At 49.4% G+C, this 22903-nt stretch overlaps 2 protein-coding genes across 2 annotated transcripts; both read left to right on the top strand.

The window, feature by feature from the left end:
* Window positions 1-973: 973 nt before the first annotated feature.
* On the top strand, window positions 974-4144 carry SPINK4 (serine peptidase inhibitor Kazal type 4). The gene is made up of 4 exons (XM_074932885.1): window positions 974-1048; window positions 2028-2062; window positions 2380-2492; window positions 3984-4144. The coding sequence occupies exons 1-4, from the start codon at window positions 988-990 to the stop codon at window positions 4036-4038; spliced, it is 264 nt and encodes an 87-aa protein (XP_074788986.1). The 5' UTR covers window positions 974-987; the 3' UTR covers window positions 4039-4144.
* Window positions 4145-12373: 8229 nt separating this feature from the next.
* HEMGN (hemogen) lies at window positions 12374-16189 on the top strand. Its single transcript, XM_074932672.1, has 4 exons — window positions 12374-12517; window positions 14340-14433; window positions 14892-15154; window positions 15946-16189. Exons 1-4 carry the CDS (start codon window positions 12436-12438, stop codon window positions 16032-16034), a joined length of 528 nt encoding a protein of 175 aa, XP_074788773.1. The 5' UTR covers window positions 12374-12435; the 3' UTR covers window positions 16035-16189.
* Window positions 16190-22903: the final 6714 nt, after the last annotated feature.

The raw sequence follows: 22903 nt of genomic DNA, 5'->3' as shown, positions 1-22903 counted from the left end.
TGATGAGGATGCTCACATGGAAAGACTGACATCAAGAATCCAGTCTTGTAGGCAAAGCAGATGGGATCTTCTGGGGTGGTGATGATTGCTGAGAGGTCTTTCAGTGAAGAGTTGGTGTCTCTTACCACTGAGGATCCTCTCCAGCCTCTCTGTCCCCTTCCTGCTGTATGTGCCACTTCTGTGTATTTAAACTGTGTATTCATGCACACAGCCCCCTTCCATCTCACTGAATCTTATGATAAAGATCACTTTGCTCTGTTGATCTCAGCTCAACTGTTATGTATCCAAGCTGGTGAGTAGAGCAATGCCCATGACAATGAGTAGAGGAGCACAGGCAGCAGCTGCACCTGCAAGCTCCCTGCTCCCACTCAGCTGAATTTTGTTCTCCCAAGCCCCTCTGCACCCCCAGACTGTCCCATCCCACCCAGTGATGGGGTGAGCTTGCTGTAGCATGATGACAGGCCTCCTGTGTTTGAGATCCCTTTCCTGGGGTCCTGCCCATTGAGTCAGGCAGCTGAGCATCTTCCTGGCTGTATCTCACGAAATAATGCTCAGGCCACAGTGCAGCCACCCAAATCAGTCTGAACTTCTTGGATTTTCCATGTGAAGTTTCCCAACCCAGATGGAGATACCTGCCATGTATGAGGAACAGCAGCTGTAAAGCTGTAAGGCTGGTTCAGTTGAGACACACCCAGAGGTAAGCTGGCTGGCTGGACCAGAGAAGAGCAGCATTGCCCAATGCAGGGTACAGTGCAAAGGGATTGTAAAAGCAGCCTCCAGCTGGCAAGCAGCATTGGGGTGGCTTATCAGTGGCACAAGAGTGCACAAGTGATCTCTCTGGGTGCACAGTCCAGCTGTTCCCAGTGCAGATCAAATACTGCTTAAAATGTTGCTTTTCCCAGCCCTGCTGAGATAAGCCAGTGCCCTCCTCTATAAAGGCAGCCATGAATCGAGCAAGGTGCGCGAGTGTGTGCACCTGCACCAACCATGCCTGCGAGGGAGCTGCTGGTGGTGGTGGCAGCACTGATGATTTTCATTGCTGCTGATGGTAAGCCTGCTCTGCTGTTGGCAGCCGGCTCTTTGGTGGCAAGTTGGGAACCACAGAGGGACCAAAAATGAGTGGGAGGGCAAAAAGAACCAAAACCTGTGATTTGGAGAGCAGGTGAGGAGGGCAAGTAAACACAGTGGCAGTGTGGTGTGGAGGAAGGACTGGAGCAAATACACCATGCTTTATTAGCAGTCTGGGGCAAAGTGTTACAGGCTGGTTCATCAACAGTATTGCACTCAGGAGAGGGATGGGACAGGGGACAGCCCAAAATGCAAATGGGAACCAGGATCTGGAAGGACAGCACATAAACTGGGGTGTCAGATACTGTCATTCGTGCCTCCATGAAGACCTGTAGGTCTTTGCAAGAGCCCTGTGTGCTCATCATATTCATGTGGGAAGCAGATATTTGTAGTCTCTGTAAAACTGGTGCTACCTAGGTGCATGTAGTGGTGGTTCTGCAGCAACGTGTGAGCCCTCGCTCCCAGGGCATTCATGCACTGCACAGACAGGCTGTGAACTGTTGCTACTGCTTTGCCTGACTGCAGAAAAGGAACTCACCAAATGCAACTCTCCCTGAGGGTGGTTGTTGTCCAGCTGTGTAGTGTCACCAAGCCTCAGCCCTCTGAAGATACCCGGTGTCCCCATGCAGCACTGCATGGGTTCACATTTCCTGGAATGTATTGGATGCTCTGAAGCTCCATGTCCAGAGAATGGGAGAGAGGGCTTTTAGGAGAGAGATTAGGGGACAGGAATGGGGTATTTCCAGCTTTGGGTCAGCCGGCTCAGCTGCAGATGGAGGCTGTGCACTGTGCTGTTGGGAAGGTTGCAGGGGTGTCATGCAGCAAACTGATCCAGGTCCTGAATGGGCTCTGCACAGCCCTGTCTTCCCCTTAGTTTGCATGTGACCCTCTTTCAATACCTTGTGCTCCTGGTACCTGTCACATGTGTGCCACACTCTCAGGTGTCTGCTTTGTTTCAGGAGCAGAGCTGAATGAAAGGAATGGCCTGAGAAGGGTAAGAGGTTTCTGTTTTCCTTGTTGATAGCTTGAGATGGGATTCAGTGCCTGTCATGCCTGGGAGAAAGGCTGTTCCCCACAATCACCACCAGCCTTATGGGTACTGGCGCTCCAGCATCAAAGACCAAGTTATGAGTCCCACAGAGGGATGTAGTGGCCTCTGCTCCCTGCTCTCTCACTCTGTGTGCATGCCCTGCCCTGTCTGGGGCAGAGGGAGACAGGTCACCAGTGGCACTTGCACCTGCAACAGTGCTGTGGGAGGAAGACATGGATTGTGCTGGCACTGAAATACATGCTGTGGTTTCTCCTTTCCAGCCGGTGTGTGGAGACATGGTCGAGCTGCAGGCCTGCCCCCTTCTGTACTTGCCTGTCTGTGGGACTGACGGGAACACCTACGCCAGTGAATGCCAGCTCTGTGTGCAGCAAATGTAAGCTCATGACCTTGGCATAGACCTTCAGGGGTCTAATTCTGGATGTTTGAAACTGGGCACCTGTGAAATACTGTCATTCAGGCTCTCCTGTGCCTGGGGAAAGCCATGGCAGACGGGAAGCACACATGTTAACTGCTAGCAAAGTGGAAGAGGACATTTTCATGTCAGTTGAGCCAGGTGCTGGGCTGTGAAGATTGTGAGCTTCACCCTCCTCTGCTGGCAGTGCCCACAGATAGCTGCAGGCATGCCCCCAGCCCTTGCCTGCAGGTTCCTGCCCTAACCTTGGCACCACATTTAGTGACTACTGTGCGGCTGCAGGCTGAGGGATTTAGCTCATTGTGTTGGCAGAAGACTAATCCCACAGAAGAGCTGAATATTCATCTATTGGATCAGCATGCTAAATCAGACCACCCTGTGGCTGCATGATCAGCACATTCAAAAGGTGAGGTCAGGAGTCCATGGACAGGAGACACTCCAACATGAGTGTCTGCAAGCTGACAACAAACCAGATGTTCTGTAGAGGATGGGAGAAGGTCCCACCACCTGTACTGCCTACAATTACCAAAGGGAGAGTTGAATTTAAGTGGGCAAAAAGGTCAACTAGGCATCTAGCCTGGACAGTCAAATAGCACCACTAAGTCCTTCAAAGGGACTTCTGTGAATGCAGATGCCCAGTTATGTGCCGCACAGCTCTTCTGGCAGAACTTCAAACCAAACGTGCCGTCATAAACTTGAGAACTAGGGCAACAGGGACCTCATGAGAAGTACAAAGATTGCTTTGGGGCAGTGATTTTATCTGGGTTGGAAATTGACTGTCTGAGCAGGGGTTCCTGCTAGAAAGGGACCAAAGGTGAAGATCAGGTTGAACAGATGTCAGCAGTGCAGTTGCATGGCAAATAACACAAAGTGTGTGCTGAGCTGCAGAATTTGAGGGATGACCAGTTTGTCAAAGGAAGCTGCAAGGCAAGAAGGTGCAGAGGAGCTGAGTCTGGCTAGACTGGGGAAGAGGATGCTTGGGGGATCTAGCAGCAGCCTACAGTTGCAAATGGGATGGAGCCACACTCTTCTTGGAGGTAGCAGGTGATGCAACATGGGACAACAGCCACAAGCAGCAGTGTCAGAGGGTACAGGTTGGACAAAAGGGAAATCCCTTCCTCAGGAGGATGGTGTGCCATGGAGATACCAGAGGTGTCCATCCTCGGGGGGTGTGGTTAGGGCTCAGGCAGAGCCACGCCACCATAACCTCACACTGGGGATAGCCCTGCTGTGAGAAGGTTGGGCAGGAGACCCACCACCAGATCTGCACACCAGGGGAGGAGACATCTGTGGGCCAGGATGGCTTGCAGTCACCTCAGATTTTTAGATAGGAAAATGAGCAAGCCAATTTTATAACAGTCAGCTCCATTGGCTGGATGGGAGCCAAAATATGACTCAGGAGTATTTTTTTAAGCTCTTACTCTTTTTTTTTTTTTTTTTCTGTTATTCTAGGAAAACCAAGCAAGACATCTGGATTTTGAAAGATGGAGAGTGTCAAGATATCTGAGCTTTCTGGTAGCATTTCTGAGCCTAGAAACAGGTGATTAATTAATCCTGCGTGCTCTGTGCTGATTGTATATAAAAGTTAGAGACAGTGAATAATAAAATGACATGCAGAATCTTATTTCATCAACATTATTTTATGCAAGGTTGAGGGAAAATAACATAAGCCACAAAGGGTTACTAAAAACGTAGTCAAAAGATTAATTTCAAATGCACATCACAAACCAGGCCTCTGCAACTGTATGTCCTGCTGATTAAGGATACCAATTAAACTCAGACACCAGAGTGAAAAGAGCAGGCATATTTTACTAGTGATAACAGTGTAATACAGAAAACATGCAGTAAGAAAAAGCAGAATAGTGCACTTAAAGCAGCAAACAGGAAAATACAGGGTAATGCATTAAATCATTACTACATGAGAGAATGGAGCTTAAGAAAGATCCATCACCACTTGCATGTATTATCATCATCCAGCCCCGCAGTGGCTGGGCAGCCCCGGTCACAGCGAGGGTTTGCAGAGCCTGTCCCGGCAAGGGGGAAATCCTACGCGGTGCCTCCACCCGTAGGTGAGGCTGCCAGAGTCACGGCAAAGGGGCCCAGACTATAGACCAGAGATCGACAGGCCAGAACAGCTGGCACCTTTGCTTTGAGAGGAAAATTTCTGGTTTCATTCTCCTGTTGGATTCCACCCAAAGCCTGGCCAGGGCTTGAGAGGGGAAACCAAGGGAGTTTTCAACAAGGCCAAATACTCGGGTTCTGAGCCTTGAAGAAGGCTGAGAAAGGAAAGTTGGAGACATTCTCTCCTCACTACTGACTATATTTTGTCTAAGCTGCCTCTTTCACTAGCGAGTTTACATACTTTGTTAATGATTACAGACCAAGTTAGCAGCTTCAGCTTGGGGCCTGTTGTTCAGGCTGCAGTATTCCAGTATTTTAACACTTTTTACATCAGTATAAGTGGGTTGTTATAACTTAGTACAATACCTACTAGCACAATGGTTATCAGTTATAAAATATACAGGATTCATCTATAGGTCAACTCTGGCTTGGGCCAGTTGTCCAAGCTTTAGCATTTCACTGTATTATTTCACCCATGTTCCTGTGAGAAAGTCCATGTGGGAGCAGCAAAAAACACAGATCCCAGTGAAGAAGGGGCTGAACACGTGCAGGTTTTTTCTGTAGGAGGCAATTAAGGGAAGGGGAAGTAAAGTTTCTTCAGCATGGGAGAAGACAAAGCCCTGACTCCCTAGTAAACACTATTGCTTCCAGAGCTGATGTAAACTGAAAATAGTAACATTCACACTTCTTATATTAGATGTTACTCAGCTTTTTATCCAAGAGCCTTTCATGACAGGAATCAGCCCATATAACACATGGGAGCATGGAAAGAGCCCAAGTGGAGAGCCTGAATGCAAGGGACCCTGGATCTCTGCTACAGCATATGAGAGCAACCTCCAAACTGAATTAATTACCCAGAAATGCTCTCCAGGAACTGCAGGTTCCCAGCTAATCACCAAATTTCAGGTCTAGGTTGCTCCTGGTGTCAGGGCTGTCTTTGGGACTGTGGCAGGGCACAGTCCAACCAAGGTAATAGTGTAAGTGTGCATAAGCAGTCCTTGGGGTTCCCTCTGTTCTTCTGTCTCCTACCAGATGGGACACAACTCCACTTTCACAAAATACCTGTAATGAGGTTGCACAACTTGGGTATGCAAGTTTTACAGCTCACAGTGGCAGAGATCAGAGTGCACTGGCTAATCCACGATTTGCCTCTTCAATTCAGTTCAGTCCTGCATCAGATGTTGTGCTTCTACAGAATGACTGGTTGAGTTTTCTGATCAGCTTTAAAAAGTGCTTCAGTGTGAATTGAAACCCTCCAAGGACAGATCTGTGCTCACCCACGCTGCTCTGATTCGCTATTATACTCACATGACTCATTTGCAGTCATCTGGGTAAGGGTCTAGGGTGCATCATATGGTCAAGTGAGCTCCCTGAAGTCAGTGACCACCCTGTAAGTCTGGGAGTTGTGCCAGTGTCATGGCTACTGTGCTTGGCCTGCTGGTCATGTAATCCATCCCCACACACCTCTTCCAGTTCTGCACCTTTCTGGAACAAGCTGGTGGGACACTGCAGCACCATAATGCATGACAAAGCCGTTGCTGATACATTTAATGCTGCAGCTGGAAATAGTATTGAGGAGCATGAAACAGCCATGCTTCATCAGAGTGGAGATCCATCTGAACTGGTGTCCACTGGTTTTTGACCCAGAGGTGGCTTCTGTCATTAAAAGCTTTTCTCTCATTAGAAGCTCTTACCCAGGCTGAAAAGTCCTAGCCTGGATGGTTGCTCAGAGTTCTCCAGAGCTTTGTTCGTCAATGTTTTCCTTCCCCGAACCCTTTCCACTTCTGCAGAGGAGGGGACACAGCTTGCCCACCTGTCCACAACTTCTGCTATTACACCACTTGCTCATTTGTCCCAGGGGTCTGCAAACCTGTTTGCCCCCTTCTGGTCCTCAGGTAGCGAGGGAGAGGTGGTCTGGCTGAATGTTGCTCTCTGCATTGCCAGTCCTCCTGTGCACACCTTCGGATGGTGTCTCCCCTGTCCTGGAGGGAAGGGCTTTGGCAGGGTTATCACCCCCAAAACCACTTCCATAGTGAACAATACAAATGCACTGCTCATCTCCCCCTTGGGGTTTTCTGCTTCCACTGCTGCCAACTCAGCCACCAACAGGATGTATTCAGGCAGCTCTGTCCCTTCTCTCTGACAGGGCTGAGGGGACGGTTATGCTCAACATAGCATGGTGCATAATATGGTGCATAACTCCCTGGGGGGGAGTACCAGCATCTCAGACACAAGAAGTGGCTTTAGCCACTGTCCTGCTGATTAAGGATACCAATTAAACTCAGACACCGGAGTGAAAAGAGCAGGCATATTTTACTAGTGATAACAGTGTATTACAGAAAACATGCAGTAAGAAAAAGCAGAATAGTGCACTTAAAGCAGCAAACAGGAAAATACAGGGTAATGCATTAAATCATTACTACACGAGAGAGAGAATGAATGGAGATTGAGAAAGATCCATCACCACTTGCATATATTATCATCACCCAGCCCTGCAGTGGCTGGGCAGCCCCGGTCACAGCGAGGGTTTGCAGAGCCTGTCCCGGCAAGGGGGAAATCCTACGCGGTGCCTCCACCCGTAGGTGAGGCTGCCAGAGTCACGGCAAAGGGGCCCAGACTATAGACCAGAGATCGACAGGCCAGAAGAGCTGGCACCTTTGCTTTGAGAGGAAAATTTCTGGTTTCATTCTCCTGTTGGATTCCACCCAGAGCCTGGCCAGGGCTGGGGTTGGGGGGGGGAAGCAGACCAAGGGAGCTTCTACCAAGGCCAGATACTCGGGTTCTCAGCCTTGAGCAGGCTAAACAGGGGAAGTTGGATACATTCTCTCCTCACTACTGATTATATTTTGTCTAAGCTGCCTCTTTCACTAGCGAGTTTACATACTTTGTTAATGATTCCATACTAATTTAGCAACTTCAGCCTGGGGCCTGTTGTTCAGGCTGCAGTATTTCAGTGCTTTAGCACTTTTTACATCAGCATAAGTGCATCGTTATAACTTAGTACAATACCTACTAGCACAATGGCTATCAGTTATAAAATATACAGGATTCATCTATAGGTCAGCTCTGGCTTGGGCCAGTTGTACAAGCCTTAGCACTTCAGCCACATAGGCAGAGCAGTTGCAGCCCCTCACTGTGTATCCCCAAGAGCCATGTCTATTTATTTGCAGAGGCTGGGAAAAACCAACACAGACAATTTGGGGTTTCTTCTGAAGAGGGAAACCGCATGCCTCCAGTACAACTTGGAGTATTTTTTCAGAAACTGCTAAAGCACACACTTGCCGACCACACCTGCAAGTCAAAGCATGGGCAGCTTCAGAACAGGGTCAGTGCTGACACTAAACACAGAGAATTCATCAGTACCATACTCCACAGGAACCAGTGGTTTGCCTGTTTATTTCACACATCTCAAGAGCAAGTGGCATACTGAGGAAGAGGCAAACAGAGTTTGATCTAACTCCCTTTGATATAACACTGCCACAGACCTCAGGGGCTGGTCCAGGATGGCTGGATCCTGTCTGGTGCAGAGACCCTGACTCTGAAATCTGGCAGATCTGTGTCTGTCAAGGTCAGATGAGACTCAGGAGGCGGCTGGTGGACAGCAAGATGCCTGCAATGCACTAGTCTATGACAGGGGGTACACATGGATTTGCACTTTTGCCTATAGTTTTGCCTGTTGAATTTACCCATCTGTTTCCCATCTTTTCATGCTTCAATCAAGGCAGGGGAGGAAGGGATTATCTGCTTTTACAGGCACCATAGTTCGTCACACAGAGCTCTATCGGTAGTCCTGCTCCCAGAGAAGCATGTTGCAACCAGGCAAGCTGCACCCAAACCTGCCTCAAGGCAAGGAGTGAAGGACAAGCCTGAAAATTACTTCTGTGTTGTTGTCATGCAAGACAAAACTGAAAGAAGGGCCCTGACACCCTGCTACAGTGACAGCGGTGTAGCTCCCCCAGCTTATCATGTGGATCCACCAGATAACCTCTGGTTCAGGGCTGCATCCACGACTGCAGGGAGGGATAGGTGGGTTTCTGGATATTGCCTTGCAGTAGCAATGCCAGACAGGACTAAACAAAGATGACACTGAGGCTTGTAAAGAACTTCGACTTATACATATATTCAAAGCCTGGTGTTGCTGTATCTGCAGTGACAGCAGTCCCAGCACTGCCAGGGCACAGACCTGGTGGCAGGATCCAGCTCTAGGTCCAGCTGTATCTCGGACAAAGCATTTCCAGGGCTTTTGGGTAGGGAAAGCTGTGGGGGGGACTGGCACGGTGAGATGTACCCAAGGATGGGGGTGTTCCCCTACCAAGCAGCTCCAGTGACACTCGAGGAGTGGACACCTGGTTGAGCTCCTCCGGGTCTTCACCTAGGAAACTGGATGCATCAGTGAAGGTGGCCCAGGGCTAGCTGAACCGAAATTTGGAGACAAAACGGAGGGAAGTAGTGCCTATCACACTGTAAGGCCTCCAGCTACAACAGTTCATGCAACTGAGACTAGCCAGAAAGTTTGACCTACTTGCACAAATTCATTCATAGCACAGGAGATGCAGCTTTGGTCACATCTGCTACAGAGCTCTGCTGGAGGAGATGAATCTGATGTGTTGCTGGTGCTGGTAGGGGACAGGGAGGGAATACTGGGCTCTAAAATACACCCAGTATCCGTGGCATTGTGAGCAAGTCTCTGTCACTCAGTCCTTTCACAGTAGACACAACTTGAAACTAGGGACTGGAGCTATTACCCATCACCAAAGCCTTCCCATGGGATAACAAAATCATTTCCTTGGAATTTAAATTCACACCCAAGAGCCAAATCTCTACAGAGATTTCAGTCTTGAGAGATGCAAGTGCAGGCTCTGTAAGTTTTTTAAGCCCATCTATTCCATTAAGCACCTCTAAAGACTCTGAGGGCAGTGACTCTTTTACAAACGTTGTTTACGAATCTATTGGTTTCTACTCAGTTAGAAGATGGCAGAAATGGAGAAACATTCACAGTGCAAGCTCTGCAGTGTCATATGGCAATTTTTTGCTGAGTCAAGAGTCATTTATCAGACCTCACCAGGCTTTGGAGTGACTGAGTGGATGGAAGGTGTGAGAAGCTGAGTTAGCCACAGACTGAGTGTGCACCCATTTCCCATGGAGCACCGAAACACCCAGGGATTTCCACCCTTTCTTCCATGTTTCATATCACCTGCAAGCAACCCAGAATATGTTAAGCTCTTTGTGAGAGTTCTTCCAGCTGTGATGTCCCCCTATGGCCAGGCATACAGAATCATAGAATAGATTCATTTATGTTGGAGAAGACCCTTAAGACCATCAAGTCCAACTGTTAACCTAACAGTACCAAGTCCACCACTAAACCATGTCCCTAAGCACTCCATCTACATGTCTTTTAAATACCTCCAGGGATGGTGACTCAAGTACTTCCCTGGGCAGCCTCTTCCAGTGCTTGAGAACCCTTCCAGTGAAGATATTTTTCCCCAAATCCCATCTAACTGCTGCAACTTGAGGTGGTTTCCTCTTGTGCTATCCCTTGTTACTAGGGAAAAGACACGAACCCTCACCTCCCTACAACCTCATTTCAGATAGTTGTAGGGAGTGATAGGGTCTCCTTTGAGCATCCTTTTCTCCAGACTAAACAACCCCAGTTCCCTCAGCCAGTCCTCAGAGGACTTGTGCTCTAAATCCTTCACCAGCTTCACTGCTCTTATCTGGACACGCTCCAGCACCTCAGTGTCTTTCTTGTAGTGGAGGGCACAAAACTCAACACAGTATTAAGGTGTGATATGTTTTCTTTCTCCCCAAACACTGTCTTTGCATGGTAGAGCATCCTGCAAGATACAGTTTTCAGGATGTCTGCATCCCATGGCCATGCAGCATCACACAGTGTTGGAACACTGACACCCCCACCAGCGTGGGACATCTTTCCTTCACTTGTGAGCTACAAGAAACTCCTCTGTGAATGACTTAGAAGCCTCACATCTCTTTATGCCATCCATGCTTCTGGCCCACCCTTCTGTATCAGAGCCTTCCCATATCTGCTCTCCTGCCACCACCCTGTTGCTTCTTTTGGGGCTGTTAAACCTGCCCCACCTCTCTGGAGGTACCATGTAATCTGCTGTGGACACAGGGGAGGAGCCCTAGAGTGAAGTGGTAATTCAAGGGATAAGCACAAAGGCAGCAAAGATGACCGCAGACCCCCAGGTTACATGTTAAGAAACCCATATGCACAAAATTTCAAACTCTGGAGCTTACAGGGACCTAGAGAGAGAACCTGCAGAAAGCAAAGCCTGTACATTAAAAAAAAAAAAAAAAAAAAAAAAGCCTGGCAAAGACTGGCAGCAGGCTAGATCTGCTCACCCCTGAGGACCTGCTCTGCTCCAGGGCAAGTCTTAGAACTGCACAAGGTGGTGGGATCATCCCTGCCATGAAAGGCAGGCAATTTGCAGAGGACCTGGGGGTAGTCACATTGTTGGGTTCTTCTACCAACCTTGGAGTCACTTTGAAATCACCAGGGAGTGGGGTGGAGATGTTAAGGCACTAGCTCCTCACCAGAGCATAAGCAGTTGTGTATTTCACAGAGAAAAGTGCTGGTAGAAGCTGAATCCCAAATACTCTGGCACTGAGGGTGTTAGAAACTGGCCGAAGCAATGACGTGTCCCTGGTCCAGCAGAGTTGTTACACATAGGTATAATAAGCTTTTCCGCACTATCGTGTCATGAGAAACTTTGAATGCAGTTTGCAGAGGAGACCAGGATTGCCAACTCATCTCCCATGCAGGAAACTGAGGCAGACTGACATGGGGGCCCAGCCATGCAGACCACAGAGCAGGGAGCAGGATCTCAGGATTGAAGTCATTGTACCAAGCAGAGTTTCCCCTGTGCAGCTATACTGGTCCCTAAGATGGTCCTACAGAGGCTGCATGAGCCTACATGCTGTGCAGGTCTGGTGCTGCAATGGGCAACAGGGAGCTAGGAGCAATGACTAAAGGATACCTTCCTGTGGGAGTAAGGGACCAGGTGGGTCTTCCCGGTGGTTTTACTAGGCCTGTGCATTGACATCCTGCTTCATGAGGGAAGTGCTTTGCTCACAGTCTGCTCAGGTACTGGACCAAGTCATTGGGAATATGCACAGGCCCTTGGCTGGAGTCATTATTCTGTCTGAATTTCCTAGGAAGGTGGGTGCAGTCCTTGGACACGTCACATGAAATCTGTCGGTCTCCATCCTTAGGGCATTACAAAGCATTATGATGCCACAGCCACCCTGGCCTCATGCAGCAGACAGTCCTGCTGTGAGGGGGGCTGGAGTGGAGACGGAGGTCTCTTCTCACCAGCGCTGGTAGGCTCCTATACAAACATCATTCAAACAGCATATATCCCATTTCAGACCTCGCAAAGGGTCCTCAAGGACTAACAACACCTCCCTGCACTCTGGAAACCAGCAGTTAGGCAGTGCTGCATTCTGCCCTGCCACGCAGCTTCTTTCTACTAAAAAGAGGGCATCTGAGACACAGTTTAGCAGCAGTAAGTTTCCCAGCTGAAGTGGAATTATTCGATGTCTAAAAACACTAAGATGTTTTGCAATCTAGACAGTAGATCCAGAGCACAGACTTGCATACTTTGTACTCTGATAAGGAAAACATTATTGCTCTACTAGTGGCCTGGCAAGATAAGAGGGTTTGGGTGGCAGTCTGCCTTTTTCTCAAGCTCTATTCAGCACAAGCACCTCCAGATGCTGCTCACAGAGAACTAAGCTGTTGTCTTTAAAACTGCAAAGACAAATGGAGCAGTCAGGTGAAACATCTGCTTCTTCCAACCCTTCCGTAGAACCCTCTGAAGTCAATGTGGAGCAGACTCAGCCAGGTAAGGATAAGACCACTTCTAACTTGAGTTTCTGGAGAGAGAATGATCTTTGTGACCAGAGGTTTCTCAAAAAGGAGTTAATTATTACCATTTTATGCTTGGGGGTTGGAGGATGCACATTTAACTGCAAATATACATGTGGCTTGTTCTGTGTTGTGTTTCAGATCACAAAGTCAGGAAAAGCACCTATAAAGGCTTTTCAGCTAAGACAAAGTGCCTCAGGCAGCATCAATATATTGTCTGAAGACTGGCAGTACTGCCTCATTGCTCTCTTAGCTTGATGGATTTTTTTTTTCTTTTCATTTCATCTCCATATCTTTGTGTCCTCTGCTAAACTTTTTCATCAGGATGCAGATGTTTTACTGTGATCTTTCCTGCCTATTGCTAGCATGTGATGGATGCTGTGGGAGTGTTCTCTTGGACCAGTTAGAAATGAACGAAGAGTGTTTGCTACCTGTGCAAAACAATTTGCTTAGGAGGGGTTGGGAAGGAGACTGATTGCAAGCAGCTAAAAATACTTTTACGGCTCACAAGACATTTTGAAAGGGAAAGAAAGTTACTCTGGCTGCAAAGGGATGTGCAAGGGATTATGTACTTCAGTAGTTAAACTGAAGCCCTGTTGCAGATCCTGCTACGGCAACTTGAAACCTCAACTTCCCAGGCAGCTTCCTGCCTTTTGCTATACGGGTGGCAGAGTCATCTCCTGCTGGCTGTGCTCTGCTGCCTCTGATACTGCTTCAGGTCAGGCAACAGCCTCCCACTTGGGCACTATCTACTCAGCTGTATGTTTTGTAGTCCACATGCAGTGTATTTCTTCTCAGAGGCTGACACTGTCTTTGTTCATGCTGAGATGCCCCTGCCATGGCTGAGATACTCTGGCACTGTTGTTGCCTGTGGCCTTCACATCTGTATCACATCCTGCTGTGCCCTTTCTCTTTTGTCTGGTTAGGCTATAATTTTTTTAGGAGAGAAACCATCTTCTGTATGGCTCTACTGTGCTCAGGGCAAAGGGAGCTCATGGACCTAATGTACAAAAAAATGGCAATAAAAAAAAAACCCACAAAACAACCAACCAAAACAGAAGAACTAATAGGCAACAACAGAAAGTAGGAAAGCCCAGCTTGGGGCTACTTGTGTGGTCTTTGGTACCAGTCTCCTCATCCTCAGCAGTGTGTACTAGCTCTGTCCTGGTCTCTGGTTGGGTCACCATCCCCTACAGAGTCTCAACATAATACACATGAGCATCTGTGTCCAGGAAAGCCTGCCCCCTCTGGTGCACCCCCCTGCCCCCACAGACTTGTTCCTATGTTGTAGGGCTGGCTGTTCTGCAGGGCAAGGCTTTCTCCTTAGTTAGTTAGATGAGCATCTTAATCTCAGATCCAGTTGCAGCTGTCTAGGGAAAAGGGTAACAAAGGAGCAAACACAAAGAATTATCTTGCAGCCCATAGTGATGCTGGCTAAGGGATTTCATGGTGTCCTCATGGCATGGGAAACCTGCCCCATGCTTCCATCATGCCCCAGGTCCCTACAGTGGTGGTGAGTAGGTTGGACAAGGGTCACCCTGAGGCTGCATCAGCAGGAGGAAAACAGCAACTAGAAATTAGAGTAACTTTCAGCATGTAAGCCTGAGAGCTTTGGGTGGTGTGTCATCAGGTCCTACCCACTGAGGGTGATCTGAACTACAGTGCCCAAGCAGCTTTGTATCAAGACCCGCTTCACAACAAAAAGGATGCCTCTTGCATTAGTGCTCTGTCACCAGGCAGAAGGGATTGAATTGTCCCTTAGCCAGGATGTCATGTTAGCACTCAATTTGTCTTTGTAGTCAACATCAACACCTACTTCTTGAGAGATCGGAAGATGCTTCAGAAAAGAAAAGCAGAAGCCTGGGAGAAAGACTCAATGGTTTGTTCTCAGAGGTCAGTCTTACTTATGCTGTGGAGTAATTTTCTTGGTGCACTTCAACTGAGCCCAGGCATGGCAGCGTAGCCCCGCCACCTTTGCACAGGGACAGAGCCAAGCTGGGCCCCATCAGTCTTCCGTGGGGAAATTTGACGTTCAGGCATCAGCTGCTGAAGGCCTAGGCAGGCACTGAGGGGCAGAGATGGATGGGGTGGGTTACGTAGGTGGTGGGTTGGGTGGCAAGCAATCCTCAACCACAGTGCAGGACTGTGGTTTGGTGCCCAAGCTCCTCCCCCCCGGGATGGCCACAGGAGGCTGCCATGTAGGGCTGGGGAGGAGGGCTGCAGAGGTGCAGCTTTTGCTGGGATGGACTGGGTCTCGATCACAGCAGGGTCTCGGCAAAGTGGCCTCGGGGCAGGAGGGAAAGTCCTCTCCCCCACGTCCAACTCTTCACCCCTGTGAAATCCCCTGGCAGGAAGCAGAAGAAAGATCAGAAGAAATGCAGAGGACCCAAGCCAAAACAGAGCTGCCAGCCTCTGGTGGAGTCTTGCCCAGAGAAAAAACTGGATCTGGACCCCCAGCCCAACCTGCAGAAGGAGGATGAGCCTTCAGCCTCTAAGTCTGCAGTGGCTGATCCAGTGCATCAAGGATCAATACTGGCTAGCCAGGATGGGATCATTGGCATGCAACTGGGAGCCATGGAGGGGAAGGTGGCAGCCAGTGTCCAGTATTCTAAAGGTAAGCTGCTGGAGAGCCACTGGCCCTCTTGGGGTTTAGGGGGCATTGCAGTGCCACCTCTTGAGGTCTGGTAGCCAAGGTTTTCCAGCTTATCAACAACCAGACCACAACAGCACTAGGGCATGGGTCCCTAACCCACCAAATATGACTTGGGTAGCTGTGAAAGTGTTGGGGGGATGTTGCAGCTGTTGGGACAGATATCACTCTCCAAGTCATGGGGAGTGATTAAAAGCCCACTACTGTCAGTAGAGTTGTTGGCAGGGGTCTGTGGTCCCTGTTCCTAATTAGCTCCTTGTCCTAAGGACACCTCTGTGGCTCTGCCAAATGCCAGGTAAGATCAGAGATGCTGTGGAGAGAAAAATGTGGTCTTTTGAGGTCAGGCCTGGTTAGGGAGAGCCAAAGCCTGGACACACTGCCCACAGTCCACCTGGTTTCAGGGCTGACACCAGCGTTGCAGGGAGGGGAAGGTGGGTATTAGGGTGTGTGTCTGCAGGGGACTACCCCACATCACACTGGTTCAGCTCCCACCCCTGAGATCCTGAAATAAACAAGCACCAGGACTGCATTTATTTGCCTCCTGCCTTTAAACCCACCAGGGGTTTACCGTCTCCAACTCCACTCCACAACCCCTGGGGCTGCCATGTCCTTTGAAAAGCAGGCAGGCCACCAGGAGCCACCTAATGTCACAGGCAATTTCAGAAGCCTGGCCATGGGAGCTTTAACATGGCATGGAGGGGTGATGTATGAGAAACGCCCAATTTGAAATGATCTGTCTTTTACATGCCCTATAGATGAAGAAGAGGTGATGAAACCAGCAGAAGCTGAAACACCAGAAGCTTTGAAAATTCTTCCGGAATATGACCACCAGGATAATGAATAGAGCACACACTTTCTAGTATAACTAGTTTAATATTCTGTTGAGGGGGTGTTTTTCTAGTTCTGTTTTCACTCCTGTCTCACAAACCTTTATAAGCATTGGAGAAACATTTTCAGGAACTCATGTCTTCTAAGTAATAAAACTCACACTCATAGTCACTCTGCTTTCTGCTTCTTTCAGGTTATGATGAGGGGTAATGTGGTCACTCGCCTAAAGCAGTCCTTTGAGAGTTGCCTGATGCCTGCAGCTCATGAACCCCCCTGCCCTCTCTGCCAGCATGGTGTTTCACCTGGGTGGCAGTCCCATGGAGGGCTGACAGTGCATCACCACACTGCAGTTTAAGTGTATAGACCACATCCATGTTTCTGAAAGGCATTTCTGATTTGCAGAAATGCAAGTGGCATTGTGAAGCTGAAACCCACCATGATTTTTAGCTGGCTGGAGCTGCCCAGCTTGGACTTTTTCCAGCTCCTTGTGTTATTATGCTCAGTCTGAAAGTCTTTCCCACAGTCTGCTTTTCTCCCCTGTGAACAGCCTGCTTTCCTAAAGCCTGGAAAGCATTTTGTTTCCTCTGCCAACCTTGCTGAGCCGCTGGTTGGTTAGAAACAGCTAAGTGCGACAGGCTGAAACTTTTTTCAGGGAAATGCCATTTGGCGAAAAGACAGGAGCCACTCTGTGCAGTTGCTGTGTCCCTGCTCCCCAGTCATGCACACAGGATTTCTCCTGAAGCCAGAAAGGAATGGGGCACCCTCTCTCTCTCCTCCCACATTTTTGGTCTTGTGGCCTTCTCTCCTGTGTGTGGCAGGGGGGTGGCTCTCTTACATTCCTGTAATATCTTGATACAGAGGGTCTTTGTCTTCTTAGGGTGGGACTGAAGTCTCTATCACCATTATCTGACTTACCAAGGGTCTGTATCCCAGAGCACAGGGCTGGCCAGACCCTGAGGTCACCCTCAATTTGGGCGATTTATGGATTTTTTGTGGCTCTGGAGATGTCGCCGCCACTGTCCTGGAGCCCTGCAGGTTCTGTGTCTCAGCAGATGTGGCATCTCACTGGTGACACCAGTAATACTCCCACCCCTCCTTCAGTCCCAGGAACATCACACGAGGGGCAAGTGTTCACAAGTGCTTAGTACCTGTTATGGAGGTATACCAAAGAGGTTTCATACAGATAATAAACCTGAACAAACTTTAATTTGTAACCAAATCCAAACAGCCCAAACCAACAAGACACTGGGGGTAACCAGAACAATGCTCTGGTAACATTTAACAGACTATAGGTTTGCTGTACCAGTTAGTGAAGTTATTACTACACAATGACACAGAAGGATGACACAGAAGAATTATGACTCCAAAGTGTGCACATACTCACTCATTGAATAGGAAACCTGTCACTCCCTCTCAATCAAGGGTACCAAGAAGATGTAATCACTCACCCAAGGGGGCAAGGGCTCACTCAAGAATCTCCAGAAAAGTAGTCACTCACCAAGCAGGAGGTGAGAGAACTCAATCCCAGGAAGTTTTCTTGGGGGCTGTCCCAGTCCCAAGGGGAAGGCTTCTGATCACAGACCTGCTGCTCCGAGGAGAACCACTCAAAAGGGGTCTCTGGCAACAGACCCATTTTAAAGCCTGGTTGGATATGAACTGTGGTCATATATGGTCAGCATTCTAGAAACTTCTTTTGACCGAGGCGCTATATTGGCTGCAGGCCTTCTCTGTCAACCAGGCACAACCAGAATGCCTTGGGGAATCCCTCCAGCATGGAGGGAGCTGTAGCTGGGGGGGATGCTGACTCCAGACCAAGGCACTGGCTGAAGGCAGCTGAGGCTGCACTGGTCTGAAGGGGAGCCAGAGGCAGGAGGCCATGTTATGGCTGAGCACCATCACAAAAGCTGTGCTGGGATCCTCCTGCGAGTGTAGTGTCCACACCACATTGCAAGGAGGTTGGGCTGTAGGGTCTGCTGCTGCCAGGCAGGCCAGGACATCCTTTGGCCTGGTGGAGCCCCACACATGCTGTGGTGGAGGCCAGCAAGAGCTGGTGGCTCTTTCCATCTCTCCAACCTTCTGCAGTGCTCACAGGGAGGGGGAATCAGCTGCACTGCCCACCTCCACATCTGCAGACATTTAGGCTAGCCTGGCTCACAGAGTTCTTCAGGTTTTGGGGAGAAGAAATTTCTGTGAGGCTTTAGACTCATCTCACAGCTCCCGTCAGTCAAGGAAGGCACAAACCAACCATGTTCCTCCTCTGGTGTTGAAGTGGAGCTGTAGGAGGTAGCGAAGGCCTGGCAGGGTGAGGTCTCCATGACCATGGGGCAATGCTCATTTTTGAAACATGAGTGGGCAGTGGTGCTGATCTTGCACCGCTAAGGCTGGGGAGCCCTCTGTGAGCAGAAGCTCACAGAAACCAAAGAAATCACCTCTGTCCATCTCTGCAGAGATGTCTTTCATGGCCATGAGGTCCTGGAGTCACCCCAAGTACCACACACTGTCTTAGAGCTGCTCTCACTCTAACAGGCTTTGGCAGCTGGTAAGAAAGGTGTGCCTGCAAGCAGCAAATCTTATCGCAATATAACCAAGGGAAAGATAAAGCCCTCCCTATCAGCACTTTCACTCACAACGCACTTTCTTTCTCTGACCAGAGGACAGATAACAGAGTTCTTGCTTACACAGATGGGGTTCAGATGCAAAGCTAGAAATGTAGGGGTCCATGTGCATCCCTCAGGTACGTTCTGCTGTCTAAATGGGGCTGGGGACCGGCTGGCAAGGGTGGCTGTATCTAGGGAAAGGAGGCTGTTGTTTTGCAGATGTAATGCATCACCTTCTCTCTCCCTTCCCTCCTTCCTGAGCCTCAAAAAGATGTCTTTACCCAGGGCCATTAACAGAGCATCTGATAAAGGAAATTTTCACCCTCTGGGATGACAAGTAGGGTCTGGATCTGACATGAAGGGGAAGGCTGGCAGAAGTCAGAATCTTTTAACAAACTGTAGCCTTCTTGATGATGAAGAGGTAATGGGTACAGGGAGATGGCTTCTGAGCTACGGGGCCAGCATAGGGAGCTTGGTCAGTGCCCAACACAATGCTGTCCTCCTTGCTGTGCTGTACCTGTGAGAAATTTGCATGAGGCTCTTCCAGGATGCTCTGACCTACTACCTGAGCCACAGAGACCAAGGCAAGCATGCTGTGAGATGCGATGGGTATGACCGCTATTTATTGCCTCCTCACTTGTGAGATTCAGCTTGATGTTTGTTAATGTCAACTGGGTTGGGCTGACCATGCTGCTGTGAGCTCATCTCAGGGCCACAGGTCCTGTCCCCACATCCTGAAGAGTGTGGGGAGCCATCCTGAGGCCTGACAGCCATGACAGGACAGCTGAGAAGAGGGAAGCTATATCCAGGAGAACCAGACTCTCCTCTGTCCACTGCCAACAACCTTTTAACATCCTTCCAGGAAACATGCTTCCAGCTCTATGGGAGAAGTCGGTTTGTGCACCCTGGCTTCCTGCTTCTCAAATTGCTCTTGTGAAACTGGGTTCAAACCCCACATTTGCAGAAAGTCTGGGGTGATTTGTGGCAGGCTGTTGCTCATGGATTATGTTTTGAGCTGGGAAGGTTTTCTGGTTCTTAGCAGAAGTCATAGGCAAGGCTGAGCAGAAAGAAGTGGGCCAGCAACTTAGAGCCAGAGGCCACCAGAGGTCAATGAAAATCCATTCCATCCCACCCACAAGAGCCTGGTCTTGCAGAGATAAGAAAACTTTCTGGTTCATTTACCAATATTGACATTAAGCAATAAATCCTGGTGACAGCAAATACCCAGTCCCTCTTTGGTCATCATTTCCTGCTCAGAGTGTGTTAGCTCTGATCCTTTCAGTTCTGTGTTCACCATTTAAATAAATACCTCTCTAATACTACCAGAGCTGCAGCTGAGTGCCCAGCTGGGCTCAGCGGTGCTCCACTGGCTGGCCTGGCCCTCCTGTTTCATCAGGAAACCATATAGCTGTAGAAAAATTTAAGCGGGAAGATATCTCTGGAGACCTTGAATCCAGTATCTGCTCAAGCATGGCTAACTCTGACCAGACTGCTTAGCACTTTTTCCAACTAAGACTGGAGATGCACCCTCTCTGGTCTCCATCCCAGGCCTGTCCCACTCTCAAGAGAAGAAGGTTTTTCCTTACATACAACCAGACTTTCCCTCATCACAGTTTTTGCTTCTTGACTCTTGCCCCATCACAGTGCACGTCAGAGGAGAACCCAGCTCCATCTTCTCTGCAACCTTCTTTAGGACTGCAAGTTACACTCCATGCTCTCCTTCTCTTCTCCAGGTGAACAAACCCAATTCCTTCAGCCGGTCCTATGCTCCAGCTCCCTATCTCAATGATCCCAGCTGGGTTCCAGTATAACAATGCCTTTCTTGTGCTGGATTACTCTAACTACATCCAGTCTTCCAGGTGTGGGCTCCTCCACATGAAGCAGGGTGCATGGCCACTTGCCTCAGCTCGCTGGCTGAAACTCAGCCCATCCGGATAGACTCGGGGCTTTGAGCATGACTGTGCCTTTGTTTCCATCAGACTGCCTGAGTTTACCACTATGAAACACAGAAAACTTAGAGCAAAGAAACCAAGACGTGGCTTGTGTGGTAAACAGTGTGATCTGAGCTTTGTAGCCTTAATAATGACTCTTTTTTCAATCCTTTTCTGTACATACCATCTTCCAAATAATTTGCAAAAGCACTAAACATGGCTCTAGCGCAGAACTGCATGCCCCTGGAAATTACGGCGTGTTTGTCGAAAGGTTTAACTGCAGGCTGGAGGTGCAGCTTTAGCGCTGCGTTTTTATAGCTAAGCGTTACACTGAGTGACTACCCACGGATTCTCAGGTACCCAAGCAGCCGGTTCCCATTTCCAGCGGGGAGCGCCTTCACCAACGAATCGGAGACGCCAGCGCCGGTGCGAGGGCTCCCGCGGGGGGGCAGCGGGCGGGGAGCCGCGGCCAACCGCCCCCCGGCCCGGCCGCGGCGCGGCCCGCAGTGCTCTCTAGCGGCAGCACCGCACCGCGCTGCCCCGGGCGGGACGGGACGGGACGGGGGAGCAGCCCCGTGCCCCGCGGGGGACACATGCCCCCGCGGGGAGGCGGGCCGGGGGCGTTCGGAAGGTCGAGGGGGGGCTGCGAGGCCCGCCGCAGGCGGCAGCGGCAGGGCCGTCTGAGGAAGGGGGCGGTGAGACGAGGTGGGGTGAGGTGGGGTGAGGTGGGGCGCCGACCCCGGGGGGAGCGGGCACAGCAAGGCGAGTGTTTGTCCTCGCTGGCGAGCCCCGTGTGCCATTTGGCTGGCTGCATCCCCCTCGGTCTGCAACGGCAAGGCTGCGGTGGCTCTTAAAGATGAGGAAGGCGCCTCATGTTTATGGACATTTGGCTCTGTTGGGGATGCAAAGGTGGGGATTTCATAAATCAGTATTTCCATAAATAAAGCCACCAATATTATACAGTAACACTCCACGCACAGCCTCTCATACCATGGCAGAGCAGGACCACTCACTAGGCATCTGTGGCCAAGCTCAGGCAGATCTTCCAGGGAAATTTTCTATCTCCCCTCTGCTTCTCTTTCCCACAGTCTTAGCGTTCAGGGCTGTCAGGATCCCCCCCTGGTGGGAGCTCTCACATACGGGGCTGCATTCAGATTTCTCCCATCCATGCTTCCTTTCTTTTGACAAAGTCACACTGAGCTAATTGCTGGTCAGCAGAAAATCCATAGTGAGAGCTGAGATGCTGAGATTTCCACTACCTTGCCGTGTTTTCCCAGACTCCAGTCCTACCCTCAGACTCCATCCCACGGCAGGGACACTGGGTTGGTGCCAGCGGACACAACCCCAGCAGAGGAACCCACTCCTCGGCCTGCACCTGTCTCACACCCCCAAGACCTGCCCACAACAGATGGTGGGGCCCTGAGACACAACAGGAAGAACAAATTTTGCATGCCTCAAGAGACAGTCCTCTCCCAGCCCACTGCTGTGGGGTCTCTTGGCTGCGATGGTAGATAGGACCCTAAATGCAGCTTGCAAATACATTATTATTCAGGGTCCACGGCTTTGCTGACCTCAGAAGATCAGAGAATTGGGACAGAAGTGCAGAGGTTTGGGACTTTGCGAGTCTTGTCTTGACCTGAGCTGATTTTATCTTGCTTGGCTGTGACAGCAATCAGTGGTCAGATAACTAGCACCTACATTTGTTTTCATTTATACTGATAACAATTATTTATTCTGTGTGGCTTGAACTGCCTGTGACTCCAGCGCAACACCACAGGTCCCAGCCTATTGCAGTGGTCACTCACTCGTTGCTGTAGGAGTGTAAACCCATGTTAGTCAAGTAAAGGCAATTTTAGATAAAACAAGGAGAACAGAGAAAAAAAAAAAAAAGCAAACAGAACACCACACACCAAACCCAACCCAACCCAAACCAACAATATGGGAAACATTGAAAAACAACATATGTACAGAAACTCAAGTGAAGCCCAAGACTGAGAAGGAAGAAACCACCATGTGCCTCCTAGTGAAGAGAATGAAACATTCACCAGGAACATCATGATCTGCCTATTAGTCATCAAGATATGATAACTTGTTGCAATACCCCCTTCTTCCCCTCACCCCCACAGCCATCAACCTGAGGACACAGAAAGGGTGAACATGACATCAAGAATCAGGACCAGATACTTAGAATGTGTGTGTGTGTGTGTGTGTGTGTGTGTGTTGCAATCTCAGCTGCATTACTGAGGTTTTTCTGTATTAATTTGGACTATGAGACTAATTTAAAATATTGTTAAAACATTTGCATGTAGTAATGGTAAACCCTTGACTTCACTTAGAGTGTTCCCTTTTCTGTCCAT

Source organism: Athene noctua, chromosome Z (assembly GCF_965140245.1).
Source record: "Athene noctua chromosome Z, bAthNoc1.hap1.1, whole genome shotgun sequence".
Lineage (NCBI taxonomy): Eukaryota > Metazoa > Chordata > Aves > Strigiformes > Strigidae > Athene > Athene noctua.
Note: the sequence above shows the minus strand (reverse complement) of the source record. Positions and strands in the feature narration are given on the sequence as shown.